This window comes from Electrophorus electricus, chromosome 1 (assembly GCF_013358815.1).
Source record: "Electrophorus electricus isolate fEleEle1 chromosome 1, fEleEle1.pri, whole genome shotgun sequence".
NCBI lineage: Eukaryota > Metazoa > Chordata > Actinopteri > Gymnotiformes > Gymnotidae > Electrophorus > Electrophorus electricus.
Window position 1 is genome coordinate 35,803,800 of NC_049535.1, and position 27,500 is coordinate 35,831,299.

General features: G+C 47.0%; 3 protein-coding genes across 5 annotated transcripts in view; 2 read left to right on the forward strand and 1 right to left on the reverse strand.

Annotated features, from left to right (window-relative positions):
- Positions 1 to 636, reverse strand: part of eps8l1a (eps8 like 1a) — a 13,140-nt gene extending 12,504 nt beyond the window's left edge. For both annotated transcript variants that reach the window (XM_035530364.1, XM_035530359.1), the window contains exon 1: positions 549 to 636. The gene's annotated coding sequence lies outside the window, so the exon portion shown is untranslated. The remainder of the gene's footprint in view (positions 1 to 548) is intronic.
- Positions 637 to 4,648: 4,012 nt separating this feature from the next.
- On the forward strand, positions 4,649 to 17,185 carry slc6a16a (solute carrier family 6 member 16a). The gene is made up of 12 exons (XM_035527732.1): positions 4,649 to 5,039; positions 9,128 to 9,359; positions 10,345 to 10,502; positions 10,788 to 10,914; positions 11,369 to 11,544; positions 11,747 to 11,857; positions 12,006 to 12,247; positions 12,498 to 12,675; positions 12,820 to 13,021; positions 13,229 to 13,388; positions 13,551 to 13,713; positions 14,900 to 17,185. Exons 2-12 carry the CDS (start codon positions 9,128 to 9,130, stop codon positions 15,218 to 15,220), a joined length of 2,070 nt encoding a protein of 689 aa, XP_035383625.1. The 5' UTR covers positions 4,649 to 5,039; the 3' UTR covers positions 15,221 to 17,185.
- A 1,078-nt stretch (positions 17,186 to 18,263) lies between these two features.
- slc17a7a (solute carrier family 17 member 7a) overlaps positions 18,264 to 27,500 on the forward strand; it is a 22,622-nt gene continuing 13,385 nt past the window's right edge. Inside the window, exons 1-2 of one of the 2 annotated variants that reach the window (XM_035533697.1) lie at positions 18,264 to 18,483; positions 24,897 to 25,149. In XM_035533697.1, coding sequence (XP_035389590.1) covers positions 18,422 to 18,483; positions 24,897 to 25,149 — 315 coding nt within the window. In that variant the 5' untranslated portion in view covers positions 18,264 to 18,421. The remainder of the gene's footprint in view (positions 18,484 to 24,896; positions 25,150 to 27,500) is intronic. The other variant, XM_035533691.1, reaches the window with a different exon arrangement.

The following is a 27,500-nucleotide window of genomic DNA, read 5'->3' on the forward strand; positions in this document are numbered from 1 at the left end:
AATTGAACTGCTCCTGAGTAACTGATCACTCCTGCACTAATTATCTGGTATTGATTGGTAATGTCTGGTATTCACTGATATTGTCTGGTATTGATTGGTAATGTCTGTTATTACACTTGTATGATAAAGTTTTTGTAGTACTTCTAGCACTTCTAGTCATCAGCACTGATTCCTGTATTCTACAGTATTCTAGTTCATTGGTATGTTGGACTCTATCCTACTGTACTGTACTAGGATGTGTTAAATGAGGAAATGACAAAGCACTTTTGTAAAGCTTTCAGGACAACAGCGTCTGCTAATACAGAACATGTGAATGTAAATGTAACCCACAGGCTGTCCGTCTTCATAACATACACACATACGGCAGGGAAATGCGAAGGGATGTGAAGTTTAGGGTTTGGAAGACTGGTCACATGCAACAAAAGCCCTTTTGAAGTCTGTTCAAATGTTACTCAACCACTCCACCTCGCAATCCTTCCATTTACATTTTCAGTAGCAGGTAATGTAACTAAATTTAAGAATGTAAACATTTTCTGTCAGATTCTTACCTTAAGTGTACGTGTGTCTCGCGTCCTTGTTTACGTCTACTAGAGAAACACAGAAACTAGACGAACAAGAACACCTGTCTGGTTTCTGCCAAGTTCTCTCTCTCTCTCTCTCTCTCTCTCTCTCTCTCTCTCTCTCTCTCTCTCTCTCTCTCTCTCTCTCTCTCTCTCTCACCCCCCCTCTCTCTGTGTGTGTGTGTGGGTGTGTATTTTGACTCACTGCCTCACCCACAGCAACAAAACTAAAGTAGTGACAGATAAAATGACTTACGTTCTTTATTGTTTAGAAGTGTATTTATTCTCACACTTCCACCCATAATGATTTCCACACACCTACACGTGCGCATACACACCTGCTTTCATGTCACTGCGGAGCTGCGTGTGGTGAGTGTGCAGTCCAACCTGTCTGTCCAGTTCTCGCTCTCTCTATTCATGGCATTACAACAATTCCATTACCTCAGTGCTTCACTATTAGTGTTTTTCTGAGTTGGTGAAATACATTTCCTGAAATCTCTTCTTTTCCCTATAAATATAAGATAGAATCAACTCAAAACTATTTAATCTGCTCAAAACACTCTATCAAACGACACACAAAGCTGGCCGGTGTATAAACACAGTTATTACACACCAAGACATTTCAAAACAGTGCAGGCCAAAAATACTATATTCAGGAATTTTTCATGTTTTTGTATTCCTAAAACATGTTTATTGGTGTATACTAAAAAACCACAAACAAACTGTCACGTTGAGCGGTTAGGAGGTGGACACATATGCTGAGAAACACGAGATTTATTATGGGCAAGTGCAGAGTTGTAATCATTCTAACAGTTCAGGGTCATACAGCCAACATGTAGAGTCCAGGAACATGTGATGAACTGAAAGGAACTAAACACACAATGACAAAAACAGCAAGTTATAACAAAAACACACACAGCGATAAGAATACAACACTAGTGAATAACAAACCATGCAGAGAAAACACAAACAGTGTCCAGGATTAACACCCATGCTAGGAATCACAACAAGACCTGGATTACAATAACCAGCCACAAGACAGCACACTGCGAATAAATACACAGTCTAATAAACACCAACAAGACACAGGTGCAAATCATAAGAAGCAGAGAAAATGTAACAAGGAAGTAAAGGAAAAAAAAACACGAGACAGGGTAACCATGGAGACAGGGACAGTAGGAGGGCAGCCAATCACGACAGTAGCCCCACAAAGCGCGAAGCACAGAGGCACGCAAAAACAAAAAACAAAACCAAAAGCAAGAACTGGCAAGACAAGGAGCAGAAACACTGTGATACAGACATACGTGTTTATAGAGCAGAAACACTGTGACACGTACATACGTGTTTATAAAGAAACACTGTGACACGGGACATACGTGTTTATAGAGCAGAAACACTGTGACACAGACATACGTGTTTATAGAGCAGAAACACTGTGACACGGGACATACGTGTTTATAGAGCAGAAACACTGTGACACAGACATACGTGTTTATAGAGCAGAAACACTGTGACACGGACATACGTGTTTATAGAGCAGAAACACTGTGACACGGGACATACGTGTTTATAGAGCAGAAACACTGTGACACGTACATACGTGTTTATAAAGAAACACTGTGACACGGGACATACGTGTTTATAGAGCAGAAACACTGTGACACGGGACATACGTGTTTATAGAGCAGAAACACTGTGACACGTACATACGTGTTTATAAAGAAACACTGTGACACGGGACATACGTGTTTATAGAGCAGAAACACTGTGACACGTACATACGTGTTTATAAAGAAACACTGTGACACGGGACATACGTGTTTATAGAGCAGAAACACTGTGACACAGACATACGTGTTTATAGAGCAGAAACACTGTGACACGGGACATACGTGTTTATAGAGCAGAAACACTGTGACACAGACATACGTGTTTATAGAGCAGAAACACTGTGACACGGACATACGTGTTTATAGAGCAGAAACACTGTGACACGGGACATACGTGTTTATAGAGCAGAAACACTGTGACACGTACATACGTGTTTATAAAGAAACACTGTGACACGGGACATACGTGTTTATAGAGCAGAAACACTGTGACACGGGACATACGTGTTTATAGAGCAGAAACACTGTGACACGTACATACGTGTTTATAAAGAAACACTGTGACACGGGACATACGTGTTTATAGAGCAGAAACACTGTGACACGTACATACGTGTTTATAAAGAAACACTGTGACACGGGACATACGTGTTTATAGAGCAGAAACACTGTGACACGGGACATACATGTTTATAGAGCAGAAACACTGTGACACGTACATACGTGTTTATAAAGAAACACTGTGACACGGGACATACGTGTTTATAGAGCAGAAACACTGTGACACAGACATACGTGTTTATAGAGCAGGAACACTGTGACACGGGACATACGTGTTTATAGAGCAGAAACACTGTGACACGGGACATACGTATTTATAGAGAAACACTGTGACACGGGACATACGTGTTTATAGAGCAGAAACAGTGTGACACGGACATACGTGTTTATAGAGCAGAAACACTGTGACACGGACATACGTGTTTATAGAGCAGAAACAGTGTGACACGGACATACGTGTTTATAGAGCAGAAACACTGTGACACGGGACATACGTGTTTACAGAGCAGAAACACTGTGACACGGGACATACGTGTTTACAGAGCAGAAACACTGTGACACGGGACATACGTGTTTACAGAGCAGAAACACTGTGACACGGACATACGTGTTTACAGAGCAGAAACACTGTGACACGGGACATACGTGTTTACAGAGCAGAAACACTGTGACACGGGACATACGTGTTTACAGAGCAGAAACACTGTGACACGGACATACGTGTTTACAGAGCAGAAACACTGTGACACGGGACATACGTGTTTATAGAGCAGAAACACTGTGACACGGACATACGTGTTTATAGAGCAGAAACACTGTGACACGGACATACGTGTTTACAGAGCAGAAACACTGTGACACGGACATACGTGTTTATAGAGCAGAAACACTGTGACACGGACATACGTGTTTATAGAGCAGAAACACTGTGACACGGACATACGTGTTTACAGAGCAGAAACACTGTGACACGGACATACGTGTTTATAGAGCAGAAACACTGTGACACGGACATACGTGTTTATAGAGCAGAAACACTGTGACACGGACATACGTGTTTATAGAGCAGAAACACTGCGACACGGGACATACGTGTTTATAGAACAGAAACATTGTGACACGGGACATACGTGTTTATAGAGCAGAAACAATGATTCACTAACACTCCGGGACATGTGTGACCACTTCGTGCTGTTTATTTTTTTACTGGAAATCATATAAGAATCAGATAACAGCGGTGGTGATACTTTTTACCAACATTCATGCAAACCAGTAGCAGTGAAACCATCTCCATTTCGCTGGACCCTACAAAGAAACTCTTTGGACCCAGACAAACTCTTCTGGATGCAAACAAACTCTTCTGGAGGCAGACAAACTACTCTGGACCCCGACATCTCTATCGAATGTCAGACATGTAGAATCTGACCCATTCAGTTGCTTATCTAAATCTATATACTCATTATCACATTTTCCTAATCTATTACACCATTTATTTATTTTTTTGTCCTGTATGAAATAGTAAGAAACCTTGAAAATAAAATCTTTGCTTTGGCTGAAATAGTAAAAGCAATGAACTTTTAATGTGGTTTAATGTGTACAGGAAAAGCTACTGCGTTTTTCTTGTTTATAGAACTGAGTGGTGGGCACTGAAATATTGACTAGTAATGTCCAATAGTGACAGAGGTGAGGAATGAAGTGGAGGAATGTGTCGCTGTGTCAAGCTCGTTCCTGCACGGTGCGGGCGCCCTCGCGTGGAAGGCTGCGGGCAGCAGTGTCTCGCGGGGGGGGGGAGTAAGTGTACTGTGTACGTTATTACCGGGCGCAGGCTACCCTGCATGCAGAGGGAAGTGATACCCAAATACCTGCCAGTAGGGTACGAAAGTGTACAGAGCTCTCCACACGCGCACCTCGGCCCAGGCAGAAAGCTCCATACAGGACCCCTGGCTTCCTTACCCCCGCGTGCTTACACCCAGCGCGCTTTCCAGCGTCCTTCGGTCCCACGAGCCCGGCAGCCCGCTACAGCCTGCGCTGCGCGGGGAAGGCGGGGTTCCTCGCGCTCGGGGCGTCCCGCCCGGTAACGGTGGTCCAATGAGCGAGCACCCGAGCGCACGAGGTCTTAAGTTTCACGACCGTCGGAGTGGTGGGTTCTAACGCTACCGACGTGGCGTTAGCTCCATGTAAAGCTACGGTTACGTCTTTCTTTCCCCGAGCAGAGACAGACGGTAACACCGAGCTAACGGAGAGGAGGCGGGTGCGGAAAGTCCAGACAAAGTGCGGTGCGACGGACAACTGCCCCGCGCGCGTCGAGGTAAGCAGCTGGCACGAGCGCATTCCTCCAGTCCCTGTGCGCGGACGTCTCGCAGTTTCCACAACACGATAGCGTCGTGTAAATATAACTTTATTTACACCAGTAAGCGTACATTCTGTAGTTTTCCGCTTCCCTTGGCTGGGCTTAAACGGACGGTTTAAAGACTCCGGATGTTTGGAAACAAATGTGTAAACGTGCAGATTTGCACCGTGCGATTATGTTTCTGTAGAGCTGAACATAACCACGCACGGTTCAGCCAGTCTGTCGGAACAGGCCCACTGGCCTCATGTAACGTCGCCAACTTTTAAAAAGCGAGTGTGAAATGAGGTGGGGTGTTTCATTGTCATTAACTGTGAACAAACACTTTCTACGATGTTGGGTGATGACTTCAAACAGCCGCTACAAGCAGCTGTAGCGCACAGATAAAAGTCCAGCCATCAACGCCTGCTTTTTCAAGGTGTATTCGAACACACACACACACACACACACACACACACACACACACACACACTTTGTGCAGCTCGCTAAAAACGGCCTCCAGTAGACGCACGCAGAGACGCAGCCTCAGAGCCAATCAGCGGCGCGTGAGGACAGTGGTGTTCATCGAAAGAAATTAAACGGAGCAACAACTACGTTACATAACGCTTATATTGTCATTTTGAGTACGTGAGCAACAGTATCCATGGTTACGCGGTTGTGAAGGTAGTCCTGGACGGAAAGCGTTGTGGCTCTCGGAGTCCACCTCCGTCGTTCGTATGGGCGTGAGAAATCCCCGAACACGTGCTGTGACACTGCTCACTTGCGTTATATATAGAAACAGAGGAGACAGATGTCAAAGGGCTTGTGTTATTCCTGGGAGAGCTGGATAGAATGACCACAGAACTCACTCCCATACAGGCAGGAGGTTACCTGGAGAACATCCCAGTTCTGTCAGCTCTGACATTCTTCTTGCCCCTGCGTCTTCACCTTCACACTCACAGCACTGGCACAGCCTTGTCCAGGGCACACAGAAGCGCTTTGTAGAATACCAAAAGGCTGACATCCTGGCTAGAGTGGAACAGAAGACAGTAAATGTTTTTAAAGTCTTCTTTAACTTCTTACAGTCCCAGTGAAAAGGTGAGTCTTTACTCTTTGAAGACAGCAAGTGGAAGTTCATTCCAGCACTTCCTGGGTTCCAGGACAGAGAAGAGTGGTCTCGAGGGTCTGTGGATCAAGTTGAGCCCTAACAGAGGGCAGCGTGGTGGCACACTGGACATTAATTAGGCCATTTAGGTGTGGGGTCCTGTCATGTTATGATGTCCAGGTAACAGCACGGTCTGTTTCGTCAATAAGGTTAATAGGCTCCCCTAGGGCCTCTGACGCAGAGACCCTCCCTCTCTCCCTCCCTCTCCCCCTCCCTCCCGCTCTCTCTCCCCCTCCCTCCCGCTCTCTCTCCCCCTCCCTCCCGCTCTCCCTCCCCCTCCCTCCCGCTCTCCCCCTCCCTCCCTCCCTCCCGCTCTCCCCCTCCCTCCCTCCCGTTCTCTCTCCCTCCCTCCCTCCCGCTCTCTCTCTCCCTCCCTCCCGTTCTCTCTCCCTCCCTCCCTCCCTCCCTCCCGCTCTCTCTCCCTCCCTCCCGTTCTCTCTCCCTCCCTCCCTCCCGTTCTCTCTCCCTCCCTCCCGCTCTCGTTCTCTCTCCCTCCCTCTCTCCCTCACCCTCCCTCCCTCCCGCTCTCTCTCTCCCTCCCTCCCTCCCTCCCGCTCTCTCTCCCTCCCTCCCTCCCTCCCGCTCTCTCTCCCTCCCTCCCTCCCTCTCGCTCTCCCTCCTTCCCTCCCGCTCTCTCTCTCCCTCCCTCCCTCCCTCCCGCTCTCTCTCCCTCCCTCCCTCCCTCCCTCCCTCCCGCTCTCTCTCTCCCTCCCTCCCTCCCTCCCTCCCTCCCTCCCGCTCTCTCTTTCCTGTGTTTTGCAGGAAATTTGCTATGAAAATTTACATGAATAACTAAACACTGAAAGATATAACATTTAAAGAAGACATTTGTGTTTGGTAAATGTTTACGATAATCATGGTGAGTTCACATATTTTAAAAAATCTAAGGTTACTGGGAAAAGAACTGAAACTAAACTGAAATTTGGCAGCGCACAATCAGAGGTGTTAGCACAGCCTGGAAGAAGACACAAGAACAAGAGAAAACCGAACAGGCCTAATTAAAACCAAATGGCAATGCTGGACCGTGTCATTCTATTGGTTGAGGAGGTTCAGAACAACCTCTACGTCTACAGATGATCCTTGTTGTGTTCAGGTCTGCAAAACCTGCCCTTCTGTCACTTTAATTCACACACAATCTCCATTGCGAAACATTTGGCGATTAATACCTAAAATAACGTGTGTGCTGACTCCGTTGGTTTAATGTAAAAACACCTCCAAATCACACATGCGTTAATGCAACCCGACAAGTAGAGAAAATGTACTACTGTGCTCTTTTGAAGCCACAGCCTTCCCTAGATGTTAGAAGATTAATATGGGCTTCCACGAAGCTGCAGCAGTTACACTCCCCTCTTCAGTCTCTCCACTTCCTGCAGTGAAGGTCCATCGTGGATGTCCTAGGCTCCTCTCTCACCACCTATATGAGGAACTGCTGTGTTCTCGTGTCCGTGGACTGCTTGACTGTGTGATCTGAGGCGTGTGCGGACTCAGTGAAGTGCCTGAGCTGCACCACAGAAACCAGGAGCACACAAGTCGCCGGACATGACTGAGGTCTGCATCTGGCTGGACATCCAGCTCTCCTGATGCAGGTTCTGGACACCCACAGAGCTGGTGTTTGGTGTTTGAGGGGGATGTTGAGAAACTCCATCACTGCCTTCGTGCTGTGCACCAGTGCTCATTAAAGATGTGTGTGACTCGCAAAGCTGGGGGCCGTTGCTTTCACCAGAGACACAAGTGTGTTTCTACAACCCGCATCGCAGAAAGGACCGCTGCCCCTCGCTCTGTCTGTGTGGGAGCAGCGCTGTTCCCTTGTTAGTCAGTCCTTTCCCTGTTGTTATTTCTCTGTTAAATAAGAGTGTTTCCACCGGACGAGGTGGTGTTTTCTGGTCCTCCATCACTGCCGGGGTAGCTATATACTGGAAACAGCAAACTTTAAAGGAAAGAGGGAGACCTGTGACCTGTGAGGTTGGAGAAGAAGGAGTAAGGAGTCTAAACCATTTACAGAAAAAGCAATCGATTAACCCTTCATATGACCCTCTGAGGAGAGAGACTGGGTGAAGGAGCCAAGGAAAGATGACGGAGAGGAAGGCGATCAAAACAGCTGCTGAAAATGAGGAGCGAGACCATCACAGAGAGTGGGGAGAGGAGAGACCATCACAGAGAGTGGGGAGAGGAGAGACCATCACAGAGAGTGGGGAGAGGAGAGACCATCACAGAGAGTGGGGAGAGGAGAGACCATCACAGAGAGTGGGGAGAGGAGAGACCATCACAGAGAGTGGGGAGAGGAGAGACCATCACAGAGAGTGGGGAGAGGAGAGACCATCACAGAGAGTGGGGAGAGGAGAGACCATCACAGAGAGTGGGGAGAGGAGAGACCATCACAGAGAGTGGGGAGAGGAGAGACCATCACAGAGAGAGCATGAGGTGGAGCTGGTTTTGTTCTTCACATCCCTCTCTCCCTCTCTCTCCCTCTCTCCCTCCCTCCCTCTCTCTCTCTGGGGCACTCGGTGTCCCTGCAGCAGTTAGTGTTTGAACAAGGAGGCACCTTCATTGCAAACTCAAGCAGGGAACTTTCACAACTTGGTGTTGCATAATCCATGTCCACACTGGTCTACAGTGCTGTAATCTTCTGAAGAGAAGGAAACCGAGGTGCACGTCTCCTCGGTCATTATTAGAGAGCTGCTTTCACTATGGTGCACGTTACTGGTGCCTAGAAGCTCAGATGACAGATGAGTACTACTGAAGACATCCTTACGTAATGTGCAGAATACACGGTTCCATAATCAGCAACGCAGCAATCCAGGGTGTTACCCAAGGACTCATAATACTAGCCATGTTTATTCTCTAAAATATCACAACTGAAGTCCTTGAGATTCCCAAATTTTCAAAAATCCTCTCTTTGTCCTAGATGGAGAAGTCTCAGTTGCCTAGCGACGAGGGAGGTCCTGGATTGACAGAGAGCTACTCGGCAACAGCCCTAGTGTCTAGAGATGGGGCGGAGCCTGCTGGAGAGGCGGGGCAGGGGGAGGAGCGTCCTACGTGGGACAGCAAGCTGCAATACGTCTTGGCCCAGGTGGGCTTCAGCGTGGGCCTGGGCAACGTGTGGAGATTCCCCTATCTCTGCCACCAGAACGGAGGAGGTATGTGTGTGTGTGTGTGCGTGTGCGCGTATGTGTGGATTCCCCCATCTCTGCCACCAGAATGGAGGAGAAACGTGTGTGTGTGTGTGTGTGTGTGTGTGTGTGTGTGTGTGTGTGTGTGTGTGTGTGTGTGTGTGTGTGTGTGTGTGTGTGTGAATTTCCCTGTCTCTGCCACCACACACAGACACCTGTCTACCTCCTCCTTCAGAATGTGTGATTGTGACTGTGTGGATTTTTTGATGTCTTTAACATCAGTCATAGTGACACCCTGGTACCACAGAGTTAAAATTCCCTTTGGCTCTACGTATTGTACATTTCATATGAAAATGTCTCAATTCGGTTGCCTTGAATGCACACTTGAGTTGCCAGTTTATTGCTTAAACCCCCGATCTGAGAGGATGACAGACCTGCGTTGGCACTATGCCCAGACTTCCTCACACCAGCCTTTCCCAGGTTTACAGGAATAGTGTAAAGAGCAAACATTTCCCAGATATCCCTGACCCTGTGAACGGAGAAGGTTAGTGGCTCCTGGGGTCAGAGGAGAGTGGCCAGGTCACTGCTAGCAAACAGAATATCATCTCTGTTTATGGGACTCTGTCTCAGATGAGCTCCAGCTGTGTGCTGGCGCAGTGCATGTCCTAACCTGGACCACTAACAGTGTGTTAAACGATTAAAACATCCCAGACTGGGCTGTTGGCGGGTGGCTATGAGGTGTTGGGTTGGTATCACTCTGGTGGTTCAGAATTTGTCCTGTCTGGTATGAGCAACACAGGCTGGTAGAGGTGTGGAGGGGTGTGTGGTAGTGCTTTGAGGGTATTGGGTATGTGTAGGGAATGTGGTGCTGGAATGTTTATATACCCAATACCCCCTGACAAACATCAGTGACACGGTACAGTGTAATTACTCGTGGTTTGTGCTTCAGAGTGTGTACAGTCCCTGGGTCTCTGCACTCTAAGTCTGTGTCCTCGTCTCTCTCTGGGTGCAGGGGCCTTCCTACTGTTGTATGTAGTGTTGCTGATGGGGGTGGGAGTTCCCCTCTTCTTCATGGAACTGGCTGCTGGCCAGAGTATCCGCCAGGGCAGCATCGGAGTCTGGAAGCACATCTCCCCACGCCTCGCTGGGATCGGCTACTCCAGCTGCATGGTAACGCACACACACAGTGCAGTAGAGCTATTGCGTGGTTCACAGGAACAGTCTCTGAGCTCGGCTGACAGGTGAGTCTCAGTATGAAACGGAGGCAGGGGGCTGTAGCTGCCTGCATCACTTAGCAGAAATAAAGTCCATGAACAGCAGAGCTGCAGATATTCTACTGCACTTCAATCAGCTACGTCACTTCAACTCCCAAAGTCTTTTGAGAAACAGTGACCTTGGATGTGTGTGTGTGTGTGATCTGTTCTGACTGCGCCTCTCTCTCTCATATTCATGCAGGTATGTTTCTTTGTGGCTCTGTACTATAATGTGATCATTGCCTGGGCGCTCTTTTATTTTGGGAACTCTTTCCAATACCCGTTACCATGGCAAAAGTGTCCTGTGGAACCAGGTGGCAACCTGACAGGTGTGTTGTGCACAAAGCAAATGCATGTGATATCATTCCAGTTTATTTCAAATACACATTCACACCCACGCAGGCCTTCCGTAGTCTCGTGGTTTGTAGTCTTGTGTTTGGATAAATGTGTTCTTTTTTACTCAGTCCTACAGTCTGTTCATGGAGGCAGTCTGTGTGTTGTCATGGTTTCAAGTTTCAAGTTTGGTTTATTCGTCACATAGGTTCGGCTTGTCTGAGTGTTCTGATGTTTTCTTTCCTGATTGTCCATTCTTGTTCAAACAGCTCAAATGCTGACCTTTGTTTTCCCACTTCACAAACATCTCTCTCTCTCTCTCTCTCTCTCTCTCTCTCTCTCTCTCTCTCTCTCTCTCTCTCTCTCTCTCTCTCTCTCTCTCTCTCTCTCTCTCTCTCTCTCTCTCTCTCTCTCTCTCTCTCTCTCTCTCTCTCTCTCTCTCTCTCTCAGTGAAGGAGTGTGCTGCTAGTTCTCCCACCTCATTCTTCTGGTTCCGGAAGGCTCTGGACATCTCTGACTCTCTAGAGCAGTCTGGACAGTTGAACCCCGTCATAACGGGCTGCCTACTAGCAGCCTGGACCCTGGTCTCTCTCGCCATGATAAAGGGCATAAAATCATCAGCCAAGGTACTGTGTACCATGTGGTCTATCAGTAAGATGCTGGCAAACACACACACACTCATTTGTTCATGTTGCAGTTGCCAAATTCACACCCTTAAACTGTGTCCTTGGAATATCTAGTGTTAACATTCCAAATGTATGCAATGGAAAACAAAGCAACAGAAGTCCTGATTACGTGTTGTCTTTCCGTGCGTGTGTCTTCCTCCAGGTGATGTACTTTTCCTCCATTTTCCCGTATGCTGTGCTAGTCTGTTTTCTGATCAGAGGCCTGATGCTGGATGGAGCCACTGAGGGCATCATTTATATGTTCTACCCTAAGGTAACCCTGACCCTTAACCCTAACCCTTAGGTAAGCAAGACTAGCCTGACCCTTAACCCTAATCCTAAACCTAAGGTAAGAAGTTGTACCCTGACCCTTGTTATTGTCATGTTAATCCAATCCGTGTCACCTGCGTGTCGCGCTCTAGCTGCAGATTTGGCGTGAGGTGCAGGTGTGGCGCCAGGCTGCCACTCAGGTGTTCTTCGCGCTCGGTCTGGGTTATGGCTCTGTGATCGCCTACTCGTCCTACAACCCTGTCCACAACAACTGCCACCGCGACGCCATCATGGTCTCTGCTATCAACTTCATGACCTCAGTTCTGGCCTCCCTCGTCATCTTCATGGTCCTTGGCTTCCGGGCCAAGAACGTCGCTCTGGAGTGTGTGGCCGAGTGAGTGAGTGAGTGTGTGTGTGTGTGTGTGTGTGTGTGTGTGTGTGTGTGTGTGTGTGTGTTGCTTTTTTTTTTATTATTTTTTTTATGGGCAGTGGTGCTCAGTGCACTAGTAATCAGAAGGTTCAAGTCCCATCACTGCCAAGCTGCCACTGTTGGGCCCCTGAGCAAGACCCTTAACCCTCAATTACTCAAGTTCTAATTGTAATTTGGATAAAAGTGTCTAATAAATGCCTAAATGTAAATGCAGGAATGTAGCTACGATGGTAGGAATGTCAACTCCGGACTCTCAGCACCGGTTCCCGTCGTTCAACACGTCCGAGCCCAGATCCATCCTGCTGCACAAGTACAGGGAGTGGTACAGCCAGTACGGAAGCCTACTGGGGTCAAACTTCACCGACTGTGACCTGGAGAGAGAGATGATCAAGGTAAAGTCCACTCTCTTGCACGACTGAAGATGACACACAAACACTTTTTCTTCTCATGCTTCTAGTTGTCCGTTAAGGTAGTTTCATTTTTTTGGAACGTGACCGTGCCAGGTCCTGCGCTCACCTCTGTGTTCTCCTGGGCAGGGCGTGGAGGGCACTGGACTGGCGTTCATTGCCTTCACCGAGGCCATGAGCCTCTTCCCTGCCAGCCCCTTTTGGTCAGCCCTGTTCTTCCTCATGCTTCTCAACCTCGGCATGTCCACCATGTTCGGCACCATGCAGGGAATCCTCACACCCCTCATGGACAACTTTAAACTGCTGGGTCGTCACAAGACCATCTTCACAGGTTCAGTCACACACACTCGCATACACTTGCTCACACACAATCACATACACACACTTTTGCACGCGCGCACACACACGTTCGTTCATATTCACTCAAATACAAACTGACGCGCAGCCATGTTGTACATACAGTACAAACATACATGTACAAGCAGTGTGTGGTCAGTGTTGAGCTGTCAATCCAGCACCCCTGTGCCGTTGTGTGCAGTCTGTGTCTGCATGCTGGGCTTCTTCCTGGGCCTGATCTTCACTCAGCGCAGTGGGAACTATTTCGTCACCATGTTCGACGACTACTCTGCCACTCTGCCTCTGATAATCGTCGTCGTCTTTGAGACGGTCAGCGTCGCGTGGATCTACGGTGCTGACCGGTACGACTGAAACCACCTTCAAAATATTTTTAGAATTATTGTACAATAAATATATAAATATTATATATAATATATAAATGTTCTATGTATTGTTATTGCTTGCATTTTGTTGCCTGTAGTTGTACAGCGAGAATCATCTTGACTGAATCTGTTGAACTGCAGATTTCTGGATGATGTGGAGGTGATGCTGAATTGGCGCCCCCCGGTGGTGTATAAGTACATGTGGAAGTATGTGTGCGTGCTGGCTATGCTGAGCCTGCTGACGGCTAGTCTCCTGCGCATGGTCTTCAGATGGCCCAGTTACACTGCATGGAACCACACCACGGTAACACACACGCTTGCGCACACACACACTTTCCAAAGTGACAGGCTCTGAACAAGGGAACTGGGTCCAAGTTATATAATGTCTTCAGCACCGACTGTCTGTAACATAAGAACGTTTGTGTGATTCATGAATGGCTATTTAGAGCTCTCCTCATTAAAAATGCCTGCTAATACCCCACCGTCCTCTGAATTCTCCCAACTCCTGTTTCAGAGAAAACTATTCAGAAATAAAGATGTTACAAGCGTATATGAAAGTGAAGGGGGAATTCCCTCTTCCTCGTTGATCTGGTACTACTCAGATATCAATTGAAAACATATGAGACGTATTGTTTCTTGGTTGTGAGGTGAGAGATGAGACCAGGAGTTAGTTAGTGGTGAGTTAACTCCCCTGGTGAGAGCTTCACAAGCGACACAGTTCCAGAGAAAGACCACTGTACCGTCACCAGCACTAGATCAGCCTGGGATAAACCGGTGGGATTATACTCTACTGATTATGTTTGAAGTCCTAAACACAACGTTCTCAGTCTGTTCCGAGCTGAACATCAGGGTCTCGGACGTTTCCTCTGTTGAGGGGACGTGGGTCACTGAGACGAGGAGACTCGCACAGTTAGCTGCTAACAAGAGAGGGGCGCTCCCTGAGCAGCTGTGACAAGTCTCTGCTCCTGTGGGACCCATTCAGCAACGGGCTCCCTGTAACCTAAAGGTCAAGATAGAAAATTAGTGCTTAACCTAAAGGACAAAAGGTCAAGATATAATTCAGTACTTAACCTAAAGGTCAAGCTATAATTCAGTACTTAACCTAAAGGTCAAGCTATAACACGGTATTATCGATAAGACGTTGTTTCACATCTGCAGGAAATGCAAGAGAATTACTTTGTCTTTTTTTTGTGTGTGTGTGTGTGTGTGTGGACCTTCAATAAAATGTTCATTACTAAGAAATCCCTGCTCACATAGCAGTGTGATAAAGATAATCTCACATTCAGAATTATAGTGGGGTTCAGATTACTTTGCATCCATCCAAAGGTGTAATTTGTCCTCATAGACCTGTAATGACCTGAAATGACCTGTAATGTTCTCTGTGCTGTTATTAAAAACAAACTTCATTACTTTTATGACTGATGGGTATGTGGTAGGTCAGCGTTCAAAGTGAGTTTAATAGAATCATAAACTTTGTGCTTTTCCCCCAGGGAGCGGAGACTAGTCTGGAGTATCCCGGTTGGGCACTGGTGATGCTCTGTTTGCTCATCGTGACAGCCTGTCTCCCAGTTCCTGCTATGTACCTGTACTCACTCATCACACACAGGTGGGGCAGAGCAGGTGAGCAGGGGGGTGTGGCTGAGCAACCCACGGCATACTCCAAATGCAATTCTGCTGAGTCCAGCAGCCATCGTTGCCTAGTGGATGAGGATGGCACCCTGTCCCAGAGCACGTTCCTGCCACAGGGGGTGGACCAATACAGGCTCCTCCCACAACAGGAAGATGGGGAGGAAGACGACACTGAGGTGTGAGGAAGGACAGAGACACTAAAGACTCGAGACATCTGAGGTTTCAGGACACGGAGCAGTAAGGCCTTGTTCTGGAGGCGGAGTCACGCGGGGAGAAGGGCCTGTTTATTGGATGTCGCTGGACCGATTGTATTGGACGGACTTACGTTGTTCATGAGCTGTAATGATGTACTGCAGGCCTCCACAAGAGTGCACTATTCATGTGAGCGCTGCAGGCAATGAAGCTCCCAGTCTGCACGCAGCTTTTCTCGACTTCCCCCAGTGCTTACCAGTAGTGTTGGATACCCCACGTCCCCCAGTGCTTACCAGTAGTGTTGGATACCCCACGTCCCCCAGTGCTTACCAGTAGTGTTGGATACCCCACGTCCCCCAGTGCTTACCAGTAGTGTTGGATACCCCAGTCACAAGCCCGTGTAACTGGTGTCCTACAGTAACTGAGAGAACTTCTTCTGTCTCACTTCTTATATCCATGTAGTCGTTCTTCATTTTTTTTCTTTTACATGTTTTTTGTCTTTCTTGCATCTTGTGTATCTGGTGTCAGTTGTTCTTGTGCAGGCTCCTCCCATCGTCTCTCCTTTCTTGACTTGTCAGACCTCTCTGCCCATGTCAGTGTGGTACGCGTTTGGCCCTCACCATGTGCAGGCTCTTATTTTCAAATGAAATATTTTACATTTGTCAGAAATCAGACCACAATGCAATAATAGTTGATTTTTAGAAACCCCACTATTTTGTAAGTGACAAATTCCCACCGTTTGGTTTGCGTATTCCATATCGTCAGCGTCCCGTGTGTGTACGGACTTTAACGTCCTTCCAGGTCCTGCTTCCACAGCTGCTGCTCATTGTGCAGGGCTCAGTGCTGCCATTGTTCTAGTTACCTCGGCACTCTTAAATATAAACACCCCAGATTTGAAGGAACAGCCCCAGTGCCAAATAGTGCCATTACAGGCCACCTCAGTAAACATACGAGATGAACATACAGACATGCTATGGGGAGTGAGTACACTGCAATACATTATTTTTAGATCATTTCAGTGTACTGTAGTTGAAAGCACAGGAAGGCTTCTAATAACTCTGCTGTTTCTGTCCATCTGTGTGTGTGAGAGAACATTCTGATTGTATTCTATTTATTTTCTCCTTGTTTAGTTTATTACACATTACCAGAGTAATGGTGGTGTGGACGTAGGTGGAGTGAGTAAGATGGACTAAGTACTCCGTCCTAAGATTCCCATGTTCTGCAACAGCCTGTTCGTGGTGACTGTGCTAGAAATGTGTGTCCATTACAGAACCTCCTTCTCCTTTTAGAAGCTGCATGATTCCTCCTGACAAAAATACCCAAAACCACAAGAAGTCGCGCTGAGAAGAAGCAGCAGACCAATCAGGGCTCAGAATGGAGTGGAGCCATGTGCTGAGTCAGAGCGGACAGCCGTGAACACGCCCTCACACTCCTGCCTGTTAAGAACAGTGAGACGCAGTTCTGTTACTGGGAGCCTGGAGCCCAGAAGGACCGAGCTGTGAGTCTCACCCTCCCAGAAGCCAGATCCTATAACTCAGCACGGAGCTGGCAGTACAGGAGCGCCTGTATCTCTCTCTCTCTCTCTCACACACACACACACACACACACACACACAGACGGTGGACACTTAAGGCAGGTTATGTCCAGGAGTGACAAATATCCTGTGAATAGATACATGCTTGGTCTCTACAGAAAACAATTTAATTGAGTCACCCAACCTAACACATTGAGTTGTGAATTATTGTGGAATTATTGTGCCCCCCCCCCCCCCCCCAAAAAAAAAAAAAAAAAATCCCCCAAAAACTATATCTCGGCTTGATTCCATTTCAGTAGCTGTTTGTGTCTCATGCATATTCTTTGTTTGTGTGAGTGTGTATGGGGGAGAAGAAAGAGGTTGTATCGTTTTGCTGGCCGCGTTTTAACAAATGAAATAAACGTATAGTTTGAAGTGCAAAGTTTGTCCTACATTCTATAATCCTACCCGCTTTCTAGTCATGCAAGAGCGTTTGGATTAAATAACGTAGACGCTCGCATATTTGCATACTGGGGTCACGACACTGCTGCTGCTAACGTGCACGCCGCTACGTGGCCACCTGCGCCGCAGGTCTGTGGCTCGAATATAGCAGATAACAATATAAGACCACAGTAAGTAAGCCACATTCAGAAGGCAAAACGAGTGGGTTCGGCTGTTCTCTGGTCAAACCAAAGATTCGGTTCAAACGTATTTATATTTTCGCTTTTATAACGGACGTTCTCACGCAGCTTTAGAGAAATTAAAAAATTCACTAGAAACTAAAACGACCTACAGGCGGATTACGCTCCGGGTCAATCCGTCCTGCAGAAATGTGGAACTACTGGCAAGAGGAAGGACAATTCAAACTAAATATTAAGCGCCGCTTAAATTCGATAAACACGACATACTGAAAGATGGCCCTCCGTAAAGAGGTTCACCCGGGGGACAAAATCTCAACAGTTAACGTATTTAAACACATTTAAATACTACACAAATCACAACTGCCAGAGACTACAAAAGCAAAGCAAGTAACTGACACTGAAAGCGGCACTTCTAGAGAATAAACCCCTAAAACCCACCAAAATCTAGAGAATAAACCCCCAGAAATCTAGAGAATAAACCCCTAAAACCCCCAAAATCTAGAGAATAAACCCCTAAACCCCCCCAAAATCTAGAGAATAAACCCCCAGAAATCTAGAGAATAAACCCCTAAAACCCCCAAAATCTAGAGAATAAACCCCCAGAAATCTAGAGAATAAACCCCTAAAACCCCCAAATCTAGAGAATAAACCCCTAAAACCCCCAGAAATCTAGAGAATAAACCCTTAAAACCCCCAAACCCTAATGAATCTAGTTCAGGACCATGGATAGCGCGAGAGATCTAGTTACGAAGCCTGGAGGTCTGGTGCGCTTGTGCGCCGTGCGCGCGTCCTGTGTGGAGGAGGTGTGTGTGTGTGTGTGTGTGTGTGTGTGTGTGTGTGTGTGTGTGTGTGTTGTGTGTGTGTGTGTGTGTGTGTGCGTGCGTCGGGGGGCTGCAGGACCAACGGTGTGACAGTTCGAAGCGGAAAAAAGAGTGCGTGAGTAAGTGAGAGGGTGAGAAAGACCCAGAGGCCAGCGCGCTCGAGCGGTGAGTGCGCGCGGGACAGCATTACACCGGCCGAATTTGGGAGCCGCGAGGATGGAGATCCGTCCGGACCGCTTCAAGGCTGTGGCGGGGAAAACCCTGGGAAAGATACACAGGTAAGTGCGCACTCCGCGCCGCGCCGCGCCACGCGTCCACTAAAACCCGAACTTTTCCTGAAGGCACTTTTCCAAACATTTTCTCTTTTAAGTCTCTGTCGCCTCACTGCACGTTTATCGGTCAAAAGTAACGTATGGCACGGTTATGCGAAACGTGTGAGGAGAAAACACGAATATCTGGGGCTCCGATGGTGTGTGCAACGCGGGCTACAACGAACAGAGAGACAGCTCCGTTCATTAGGATAAAACACTCCGTACCACTACTTTCTCCTGCGCGCGTGCGTGCGTGCGTGTGTGTGTGTGTAGGTAGACAGAAGTTGTTGGGTGAAAGAGAATGTCGTGATCTTAGTCAGAGCTGTTCTTACATAATCTTCCGTTTGCAATGCGCGCGTACTGGCAGATTCTGAAGACTGTCCAGATGGACGAGATTAGGCTCGCGGAGGACCCGGTGACCACGCGGGGCCGCGGCTGCTCACTTTTCGTCGTTCCTGCGCGTTCTGCTGCGAGAAAGTAGTTCACCTTTAACGTCACCTAAGCGCGAGGTATCACTGCTTACATAGTCTTCCGGCGCAGATCGACGTGAGACCTTATTCCAAACAACTTTGTCAAATAAGAACAGAACGAGGTCGAGCAGAGGAGTCACGGGTCGCCCTCAAGAAATCCCAGAAATGATACTCGAAACATGGATCCGGTGCTGAAACATCGGAAACGTTAATCACTGCGCGACGCTGTTCACAATTACTCTATTAGTCAGATATTATGAGCAAATATTGTATCAAAATTGAAAGTTAAAGCGTAGTTGAGTCACTATATTATAATTTGATTTAGTTGTTATGTAAAGTGACCGAAATAAATAAACTCCGACAAATTCGACCCGGGAGGTAAAAATTCAGTTTACAAACATCGCTCGATAAAGATTGGAAGGATTCTATTTCCCCTTTGCCTAGAGCGATATGATGAAGCATACCTGTACTCGAGGATTTAACACCTGAAGTCATTTCAATGCCGCACGCTGAATGCTTGCTGATAGGACAGATGTCTGTGTTTTGGCGTGGCATTTGGCGTAGGGACTGCAGATTTCAGTCCCGTCCTAACATGGTTCATTATGAAACATGCATAGCGCACATGCGCACAAACGCCGCGTCCTAACTCCTGCGCGCACGCCGTATCTCGCTTAAACGCCCCACCCGTCAAACCATTCTGTGGGCGCACGCGAACACCAATGTAATTCAGAATCTGCGCGTAATTTTAAAATGCACAAATAAATCATATATAAAAGCTCGCTCTCTTTCTCCTGGGAGCTCGGGTCCTCCACCAGAGGCCTGGGAGCTCGGTTCCTGTGTAGTGTCTTAGCTGTTCCAGGAATACACCCCTCTGGTTACACCACTGACTTCAGTGTAGGAGGCTGAGGGTTTGAGTCCTGTTCACACACACACTCACTAACGCACTCACTCACACTCACTAACACACAAACTCACTCACTCACACAAACACAAACACACTCACTCACACACACCACACCACACACACACACCTGTTCCTCCACCCTTCTCTCCAGCCTCTACGCCCACCTCTCTCTTTTCTCCACCTTGCTGTCTTTCTCGCCCCACCTCCTGGCATTCACACACTCATCTTCCTCATCCCTCTGTACTGCCTCACCTCTCATCCTTCGCTCACTCATTCTTTCATCTGCCACACCATGCTCTGCCACACACACACACACACTCTCTCTCACACACACACACACACACACACACACACAATCTCTCACACACACACACACTCACACACACACACACTCTCTCTCACACACACTCACACACACACTCACACACACACTTTAGCTTTCATTTCTAAAGGCGTCTGAACGTCAGTCGTGATCTAAATGTCCAACAGAAGGAGACGTAATATACTGAAACAAAGTTTAGGGAGACGCTGTCATTTATTGACTGTTTTAAGCATTAGTGAGGATGATTTAAAGGGTACTTTATTCCACCAATCACTGATCACCTCCTCAATACACACCACGCAGGGGCATTTTCCTCCACCAATCACTGATCACCTCATCAATATACACCACACAGGGGTATTTACTCACTGATCACTCACTGATTTACTCACTATTTATTTATACATGATGCATTTCTAATGGGGTTTGGAAATATCAACTTGGTTCATGCCTATCTGATACATGTAAAGGTCATGTGTGTGTGGCGTGTGTATGTGTGTGTGGTGTGTGTGTGTTTTGAAGGATTCTGTATGGAAGCCACGCTGCTATTGGTGGTGGGTTTGTGTGTGTGTTTGTGTGCACGCATGAGTGCATGCGAGTGAGCGAGTGAGTGCATGCATGTGTGCGAGAGTGTGTGTGTGAGAGAGAGAGAGAGAGAGAGATAGGTAGGAGGGAGGTCTCTCCTGGGTAACACATTCCCACTGCGACCCAATCTGTTCACTGGAGGCAGGGGGGGGTGGGGATTTGGTTTAAAACACACAGAGACAGACAGACAGACAGACAGATAGATAGATAGATAGATAGATAGATAGATAGATAGATAGATAGATAGATAGATAGATAGATAGATAGATAGATAGATAGATAGATGGATAGATGGATAGATAGATAGATGAGTGTTTTGATAGACAGATAGATAGATAGATAGATAGATAGATAGATAGATAGATAGATAGATAGATAGATAGATAGACAGATAGACAGAGATAGATAGATAGAGAGATAGATAGATAGAGAGGGAGGGAGGGAGGGAGGGATTTGTGGATTTCCACTGGTTTAATCTGTCCCTCATTTCAGTATCATTACAAATGACTACAGTGTTTCATTAAAGACAGAGAAGCGCAGCATCCCAAAGAATGAAGGTGAAGTGTGTGTCATACAGCTGCTCACCATGTCCAGGACTGATAGATGAGTGCACTGATCACTGATCACACTGATCAGAAGATGGATGATGGACTGTTGAACAGACAGAGAGGACAGAGGGATTATGCAATCTTTTACTGCTCAACCTTATCCTCTTATGGTGAGATTAAAGGGAAGTGTGTGTGTGTGTGTGTGTGTGGTGTGTGTGTGTGTGTGTGTGTGTGTGTGTGTGTGTGTGTGTGTGAAAGAGAGAGAGAGAGACAGAAAGAGAGAGAGAGAGAGAATGTGTGTGTGTGTGAGAGAGAGAGAGAGAGAGAGAATGTGTGTGTGTGTGTGTGTGTGTGTGTGTGTGTGTGTGTGTGTGTGTGTGTGTGTGTGTGTGTGTGTGTGTGTGTGTGTGTGTGTTGTGTGTGTGTGTGCGCGTGAGAGAGAGAGACCGACCGACCAACCGACCGAATAAACACAAAACACATAAAGAGAGTTAAGCAAGCAAATGGAAAATTCTTCTGGCCATTCTCTAATATCTCATTCTCTAATATCTCATTCCTCGAGTACTGTGACCCTCAAGTATGGCTCAGCTTGAAACACCGTGCTTCAGGTCTCATGGAGACAAGCATGGAGACTATTTTCTGTCCTGGCTCCAAGATGGTGGAATGAACTCCCACTTGCTTTCCAGACAGCAGAGTCCCTTGCAGTCTTCCAACACAGACTGAAGAATCATCTATTTGCAGAATATTTAAAAGACATCTGACCCTGCTCCTATGCTGACTTACTAAATTAGTACTTATTGTAGGGTTGTTTATTACACTGATGTTGTTTAACAAACTCTAGCACTTCTTGTTTATTGCACTTATCATTGTTTAAGGTAGACCTCATTGTATTTTGTACTTCTAGGTATGAGCATTAATTCCTGTATTCTACAGTATTCTAGTTCATTGGTATGTTGAACTCTATCCTACTGTACTGTACTAGGATGTGTTCTATGAGGAAATGACAAATCCAGATTGTAATCATTCCTAAGCAGTGAGGGAAGAGTATGGGAAGAGTATGGGAAGAGTATGGGAACAGTTAGTGAGTAGCTCAGTTGTTAAGGTGCTTGACTTGTAAAGAAGGTTGCTAGTTCAAGCCCCACCACTGCGAAGTTGCCACTGTTGGATAGAAGTGTCAGATAAATGCTGTAACAGTGAGGGCTCTTTATTTGCTTCATTTATATCAACGTTTAGAAACTAGGATAAAACTTTAGATAAAAGAAGCTTGGTCTCTCCTTCAAGGACAAACACTTCCTGCTGCAGTCTTAATTAATGTTATTCCTTAGTTCATGTGACTCGTACAAAGACTGTGTGTGTGTGTGTGTGTGTGTGTGTGTGTGGTGTGTGTGTGTGTGTGTGTGAGAGAGAGAGAGAGAGAGAGAGAGAGAGAGAGAGATGTAAGAGTGTATTGCAAATGTTGGCACCAAAAAAGAACATTGCAATATGGTTATATGCTGACGTAGGAAAATCAGGGCAGGGAGATTCTGTCAGTGCTTGTGGGGGTGTGTGTGTGTGTGTGTGTGTGTGTGTGTGTGTGTGTGTGTAGGTGTGTGTGTGTGTGTGTGTGTGTAATGGTTAGTTGTTACAGACCTCTATGGTGTGCTATGGCGTAAGCTGCAGATGATCTGTGGTGTGTGGACCCAAATACACACACAGACCCAAATAACCTCCAGGACATGCACACACAGAGTAAGATGGGGAGGAGGAGGTAGCATATGTGCTCTGGTGGGCCTCCAGTCAGGCTTTGCTGTAATTATGCGCTCTTCCCTATGACAGAAACAGACAACCGGGCACATGTGGAGTTATCTGTGGGGAAGGTGAGGCTGGAGTAGACAGAAGTGGTGGGTGGGGCTGTAGGGCGTGGCTTTAGGGCGTGGCTTTAAAACATGTACTCCTCAGTTAATCAATCACAAGGTGTGTCTGTGTGTGTGTGTGTGTCTATGTTCAGGCATGTAGTAGGGCAGGTTGCAGTACCCAGATGGTCTCTTTTCAGGCCTCTACTTAACACCAATGTCTTGATGTTGATTGAGACACCTCCCATGTCCTGATGTTGACTGAGACACCTCCCATGTCCTGCTATGTACTGAGACTCCTCCCATGTCATGCTATGTACTGAGACTCCTCCCATGTCCTGCTATGTACTGAGACTCCTCCCATGTCCTGATATTGACTGAGACACCTCCCATGTCCTGATGTTGATTGAGACACCTCCCATGTCCTGCTATGTACTGAGACTCCTCCCATGTCCTGCTATGTACTGAGACTCCTCCCATGTCCTGCTATGTACTGAGACACATCCCATGTCCTGCTATGTACTGAGACTCCTCCCATGTCCTGCTATGTACTGAGACTCCTCCCATGTCCTGCTATGTACTGAGATCCTATGCTCCCTCTGTCATGCAGTCTCTTGTTCTCCCTGTAGTAGATGTACTAGGTAGACAGCTACAGCAGATACCCACCATTACAGCCTTTTTTCAAACGCGCCTCCTGCACACACATATAATATGAACCTGCAGCACTGACGTGGCAGTCTGTCAAGATGAAGAATCCTTCCAAGATCACAGAGTTGTTGGTCTGATCAGAGAACAGTCAGATTTCCTTCTCGTTCAGGCCCGTTTGAGGTGCTTTTGGAACCCACTCAGTGAAATGGAGCCCCGCTGTCCTTCACCATGTTCCTGCAGGGGTCACGGCACCATTTCCGGTCTGTGGCTTGGCCTCCAACTTTGCAGGCATGTGCTGCTGGGGGTTTGGCCTTTGACCTCTTGTGCTTCGGTACAGAGCACCATGAGTTTCTCATCCTTCTGCTGCTGTTTTTATTTCTGCTATTGATTTGGCTTGAACAGACAGCTGGTTGGTTTCATTTCAACTCATGTTATTTTTTTTCAAATTTGTCATTTGACATGTTGTTGACACATCATCCCAACCCTAGAAAGAACTACACCCACAAAATACGTTTTGGCATTTCAAAGTTAAGAAAAGACATTGTCTTGCTGTTGTAATATTGCCCTGCTGTAATCTGGAGAGATGGTGAGACGGATGAAAACAATGAGAAGGAATCCTACGTCAGGGGCATTAAAAAGTGCAGAGTCGTAGAACAAATATGGACACGAGACATAATGAAGAAACAGAGCTCAGAAAATTAACAGGGAAGAGACCCACACTAAACAAACCAAAACATACCGCTACACGGTGGCAACACACACTCGAAAACATAACAAGACCAGAGCTGAAATGTCAATGACTGTCAAGGAAACATGGGGTATAAATACACATGATAATTAGAACTAAACAAGAGACAGCTGAAAATGATAACAGGGGGGAACACTAAAAAAGAGGGTGGAACAGAGAAGCCAAAACAAACAAGCAGATGGAAATGACAACCAGGAAGTAAATAAACAAAGAGTCACGGTAGGAGTTGCTCTGTTCTGATTTGTATGTCCAGGTTTGTTTAATGGTGTACTAGTGTGTTTTTAGCCTGTTTCCTGTGGTATACGCTCTCCTTCCACTCACAGGATCCTCGAGAAGCGTCAGGCGGATGGGGAGACCATCGAGCTGTCGGCGGAGGGCCGTCCGGAGCTGGTGCAGGAGAAGGAGCTGCCCGTGGTGGACTGCACATGTTTCGGATTGCCACGGCGCTACATCATCGCCATCCTCTCTGGCCTTGGCTTCTGTATCTCCTTCGGCATCCGCTGTAACCTGGGCGTAGCCATCGTCAGCATGGTGAACGACCACACTGTCTACAGTGGGAAGAAACCCATCATACAGGTGAGGGCACCTTACACCAGCCTCATCATACAGGTGAGGGCACCTTACTCCACTTTCATCAGACAGGTGAGGGTTCCCTTCTCCACCCTCATCATACAGGTGAGGGCTCTCTTCTCCACCCTCACCAGCATAAGGAGGCTGAAATATCTTCACTGCACAGCGGACATTAAAAGCCAAAGGTCTTACGAGAACTCATTCGATATCATGCCTTTTTCTGACATTGAGGGTTAAGGGACTTGCTTGGCAGTGGTGGGACTTGAACTGGCAACCTTCTGATTACTAGTCCAGTACCTTCACCATTGCCCAAAGCACCAGTGTGCTGCGTGGCTAAAGTATGTGGACACGCCTCCTAATGATTAATGTCAAATTATTCAGCCACACCCATATGCACTCTCCATAGAGGGACATTGGCAGTAGAAAGGGTCGTACTGAAGGGATCAGTGACATTGAAGAGGTCAACCACACCAACTCACAGAGCGAGGCTACCAACAGCCCAGCCATGAAGAGGTCAACCACACCAACTCACAGAGTGAGGCTATCAACAGTTCCACCATGAAGAGGGAGACCACACCATCTCACAGAGCGAGGCTACCAACAGCCCAGCCATGAAGAGGTCAACCACACCAACTCACAGAGTGAGGCTATCAACAGTTCCACCATGAAGAGGGAGACCACACCAACTCACAGAGCAAGGCTACCAACAGTTCCACCATGAAGAGGTCAACCACACCAACTCACAGAGCGAGGCTACCAACAGTTCCACCATGAAGAGGTCAACCACACCAACTCACAGAGTGAGGCTATCAACAGTTCCACCATGAAGAGGGAGACCACACCAACTCACAGAGCAAGGCTACCAACAGTTCCACCATGAAGAGGTCAACCACACCAACTCACAGAGCGAGGCTACCAACAGTTCCACCATGAAGAGGTCAACCACACCAACTCACAGAGCGAGGCTACCAACAGTTCCACCATGAAGAGGGAGACCACACCAATGAGGCTGCCATATGCTGAAGTAAAAATGTCTCTAGCTCTGTCTTCTGCATCACTACAGGTCTCCAATCTGGAAGCAACATCAGCACAAGAACTGTGCATTTGGTGCTTCATGGGTTTCCACTGTATGGGCTATGAGGTATATGAGGTGTGAGGTATATGAGGTATGCCACTGTCAAACTGTGTGGGATATGAGGTGTATGAGGTATATGAAGCATGAGGTATATGAGGTATGAGGTATAGGAGGAATGCGGCATAGCAGGTATGAGGTACATTAGGTATATGAGCTATAGGAGGTATATGAAGTATGTCTGTTGTACTGTATGGGATATGAGGTATATGAGGTGTATGAGGTGTATGAGGTATATGAGGTGTATGAGGTATAGGAGAAATGTGTTATAGGACGTATGAGGTACATTAGGTATATGAGGTATAGGAGGTATATGAGGTATGCCTCTGTCGTACTGTATGGGATATGAGGTATATGAGGTATGATATGCCTCTTGCATATTTCGCTCCTTGCAGTGTTCCCAAGTGTTCCATTGTGTTCAAGTGTGAATTATGTAAGCTGCGTGCGGATCACTGATAGGATCACTGCATGTCTCCATTGCTTCCTGACTGGGAATACAGCCATGTGTAGCACGTGGCACTGCTGAGATTCAAGCCAAGCCTTAGAGAACTGCTTTCTGAAGTGTTGTGTTGGGTGTCTCAGGACTTTCGCAACCCAGAAGCTGCAGTTAAAAGTGATATGATTATTCAATGAACAGTTTTTGTCATTTGTGTGTAGAATAGTTTGGCTTTAGCTTTGACATACTGTGATATTAGATCAACTACTGAGTGAAAAATAATAATAACCATCAATACATGGTCTAGTATAAAACCAAGTTTACTTTAGCGTTTGAAAATCAAACCCATTATGTTTACTTGCACAGACTGAGATGAGTATGAGGAATTCTGTGCAGTGTTCTAGCTGATGTAGCTCCATGGGGTCATGCACCTGGCATGACGCCTGAGACAGTTTGTATTACGTTTTATTGTAATACTGCTTGCCATGCAGGAACTGTATGACTGGATTTCTGCAGAATATTATACTATTGGCATCTGTGTGTGAAATACGAAGACATGAGCCGGTTCTAGCTGATAGAGAGATGATGATCTCTGCAGGACAGGGAATAAAAACTGCTCAGAAACTGAGACATGCATGAGCTCAGAATCCGTGAGACGTGCACGAGCTCAGAATCCATGAGACGTGTGCAAGCTGAGAAACCATGAGATGCACGAGCTCAGAAACTGTGAGACATGCACGAGCTCAGAAACTGTGAGACTTGCGCGAGCTCAGAAACTGTGAGACGTGC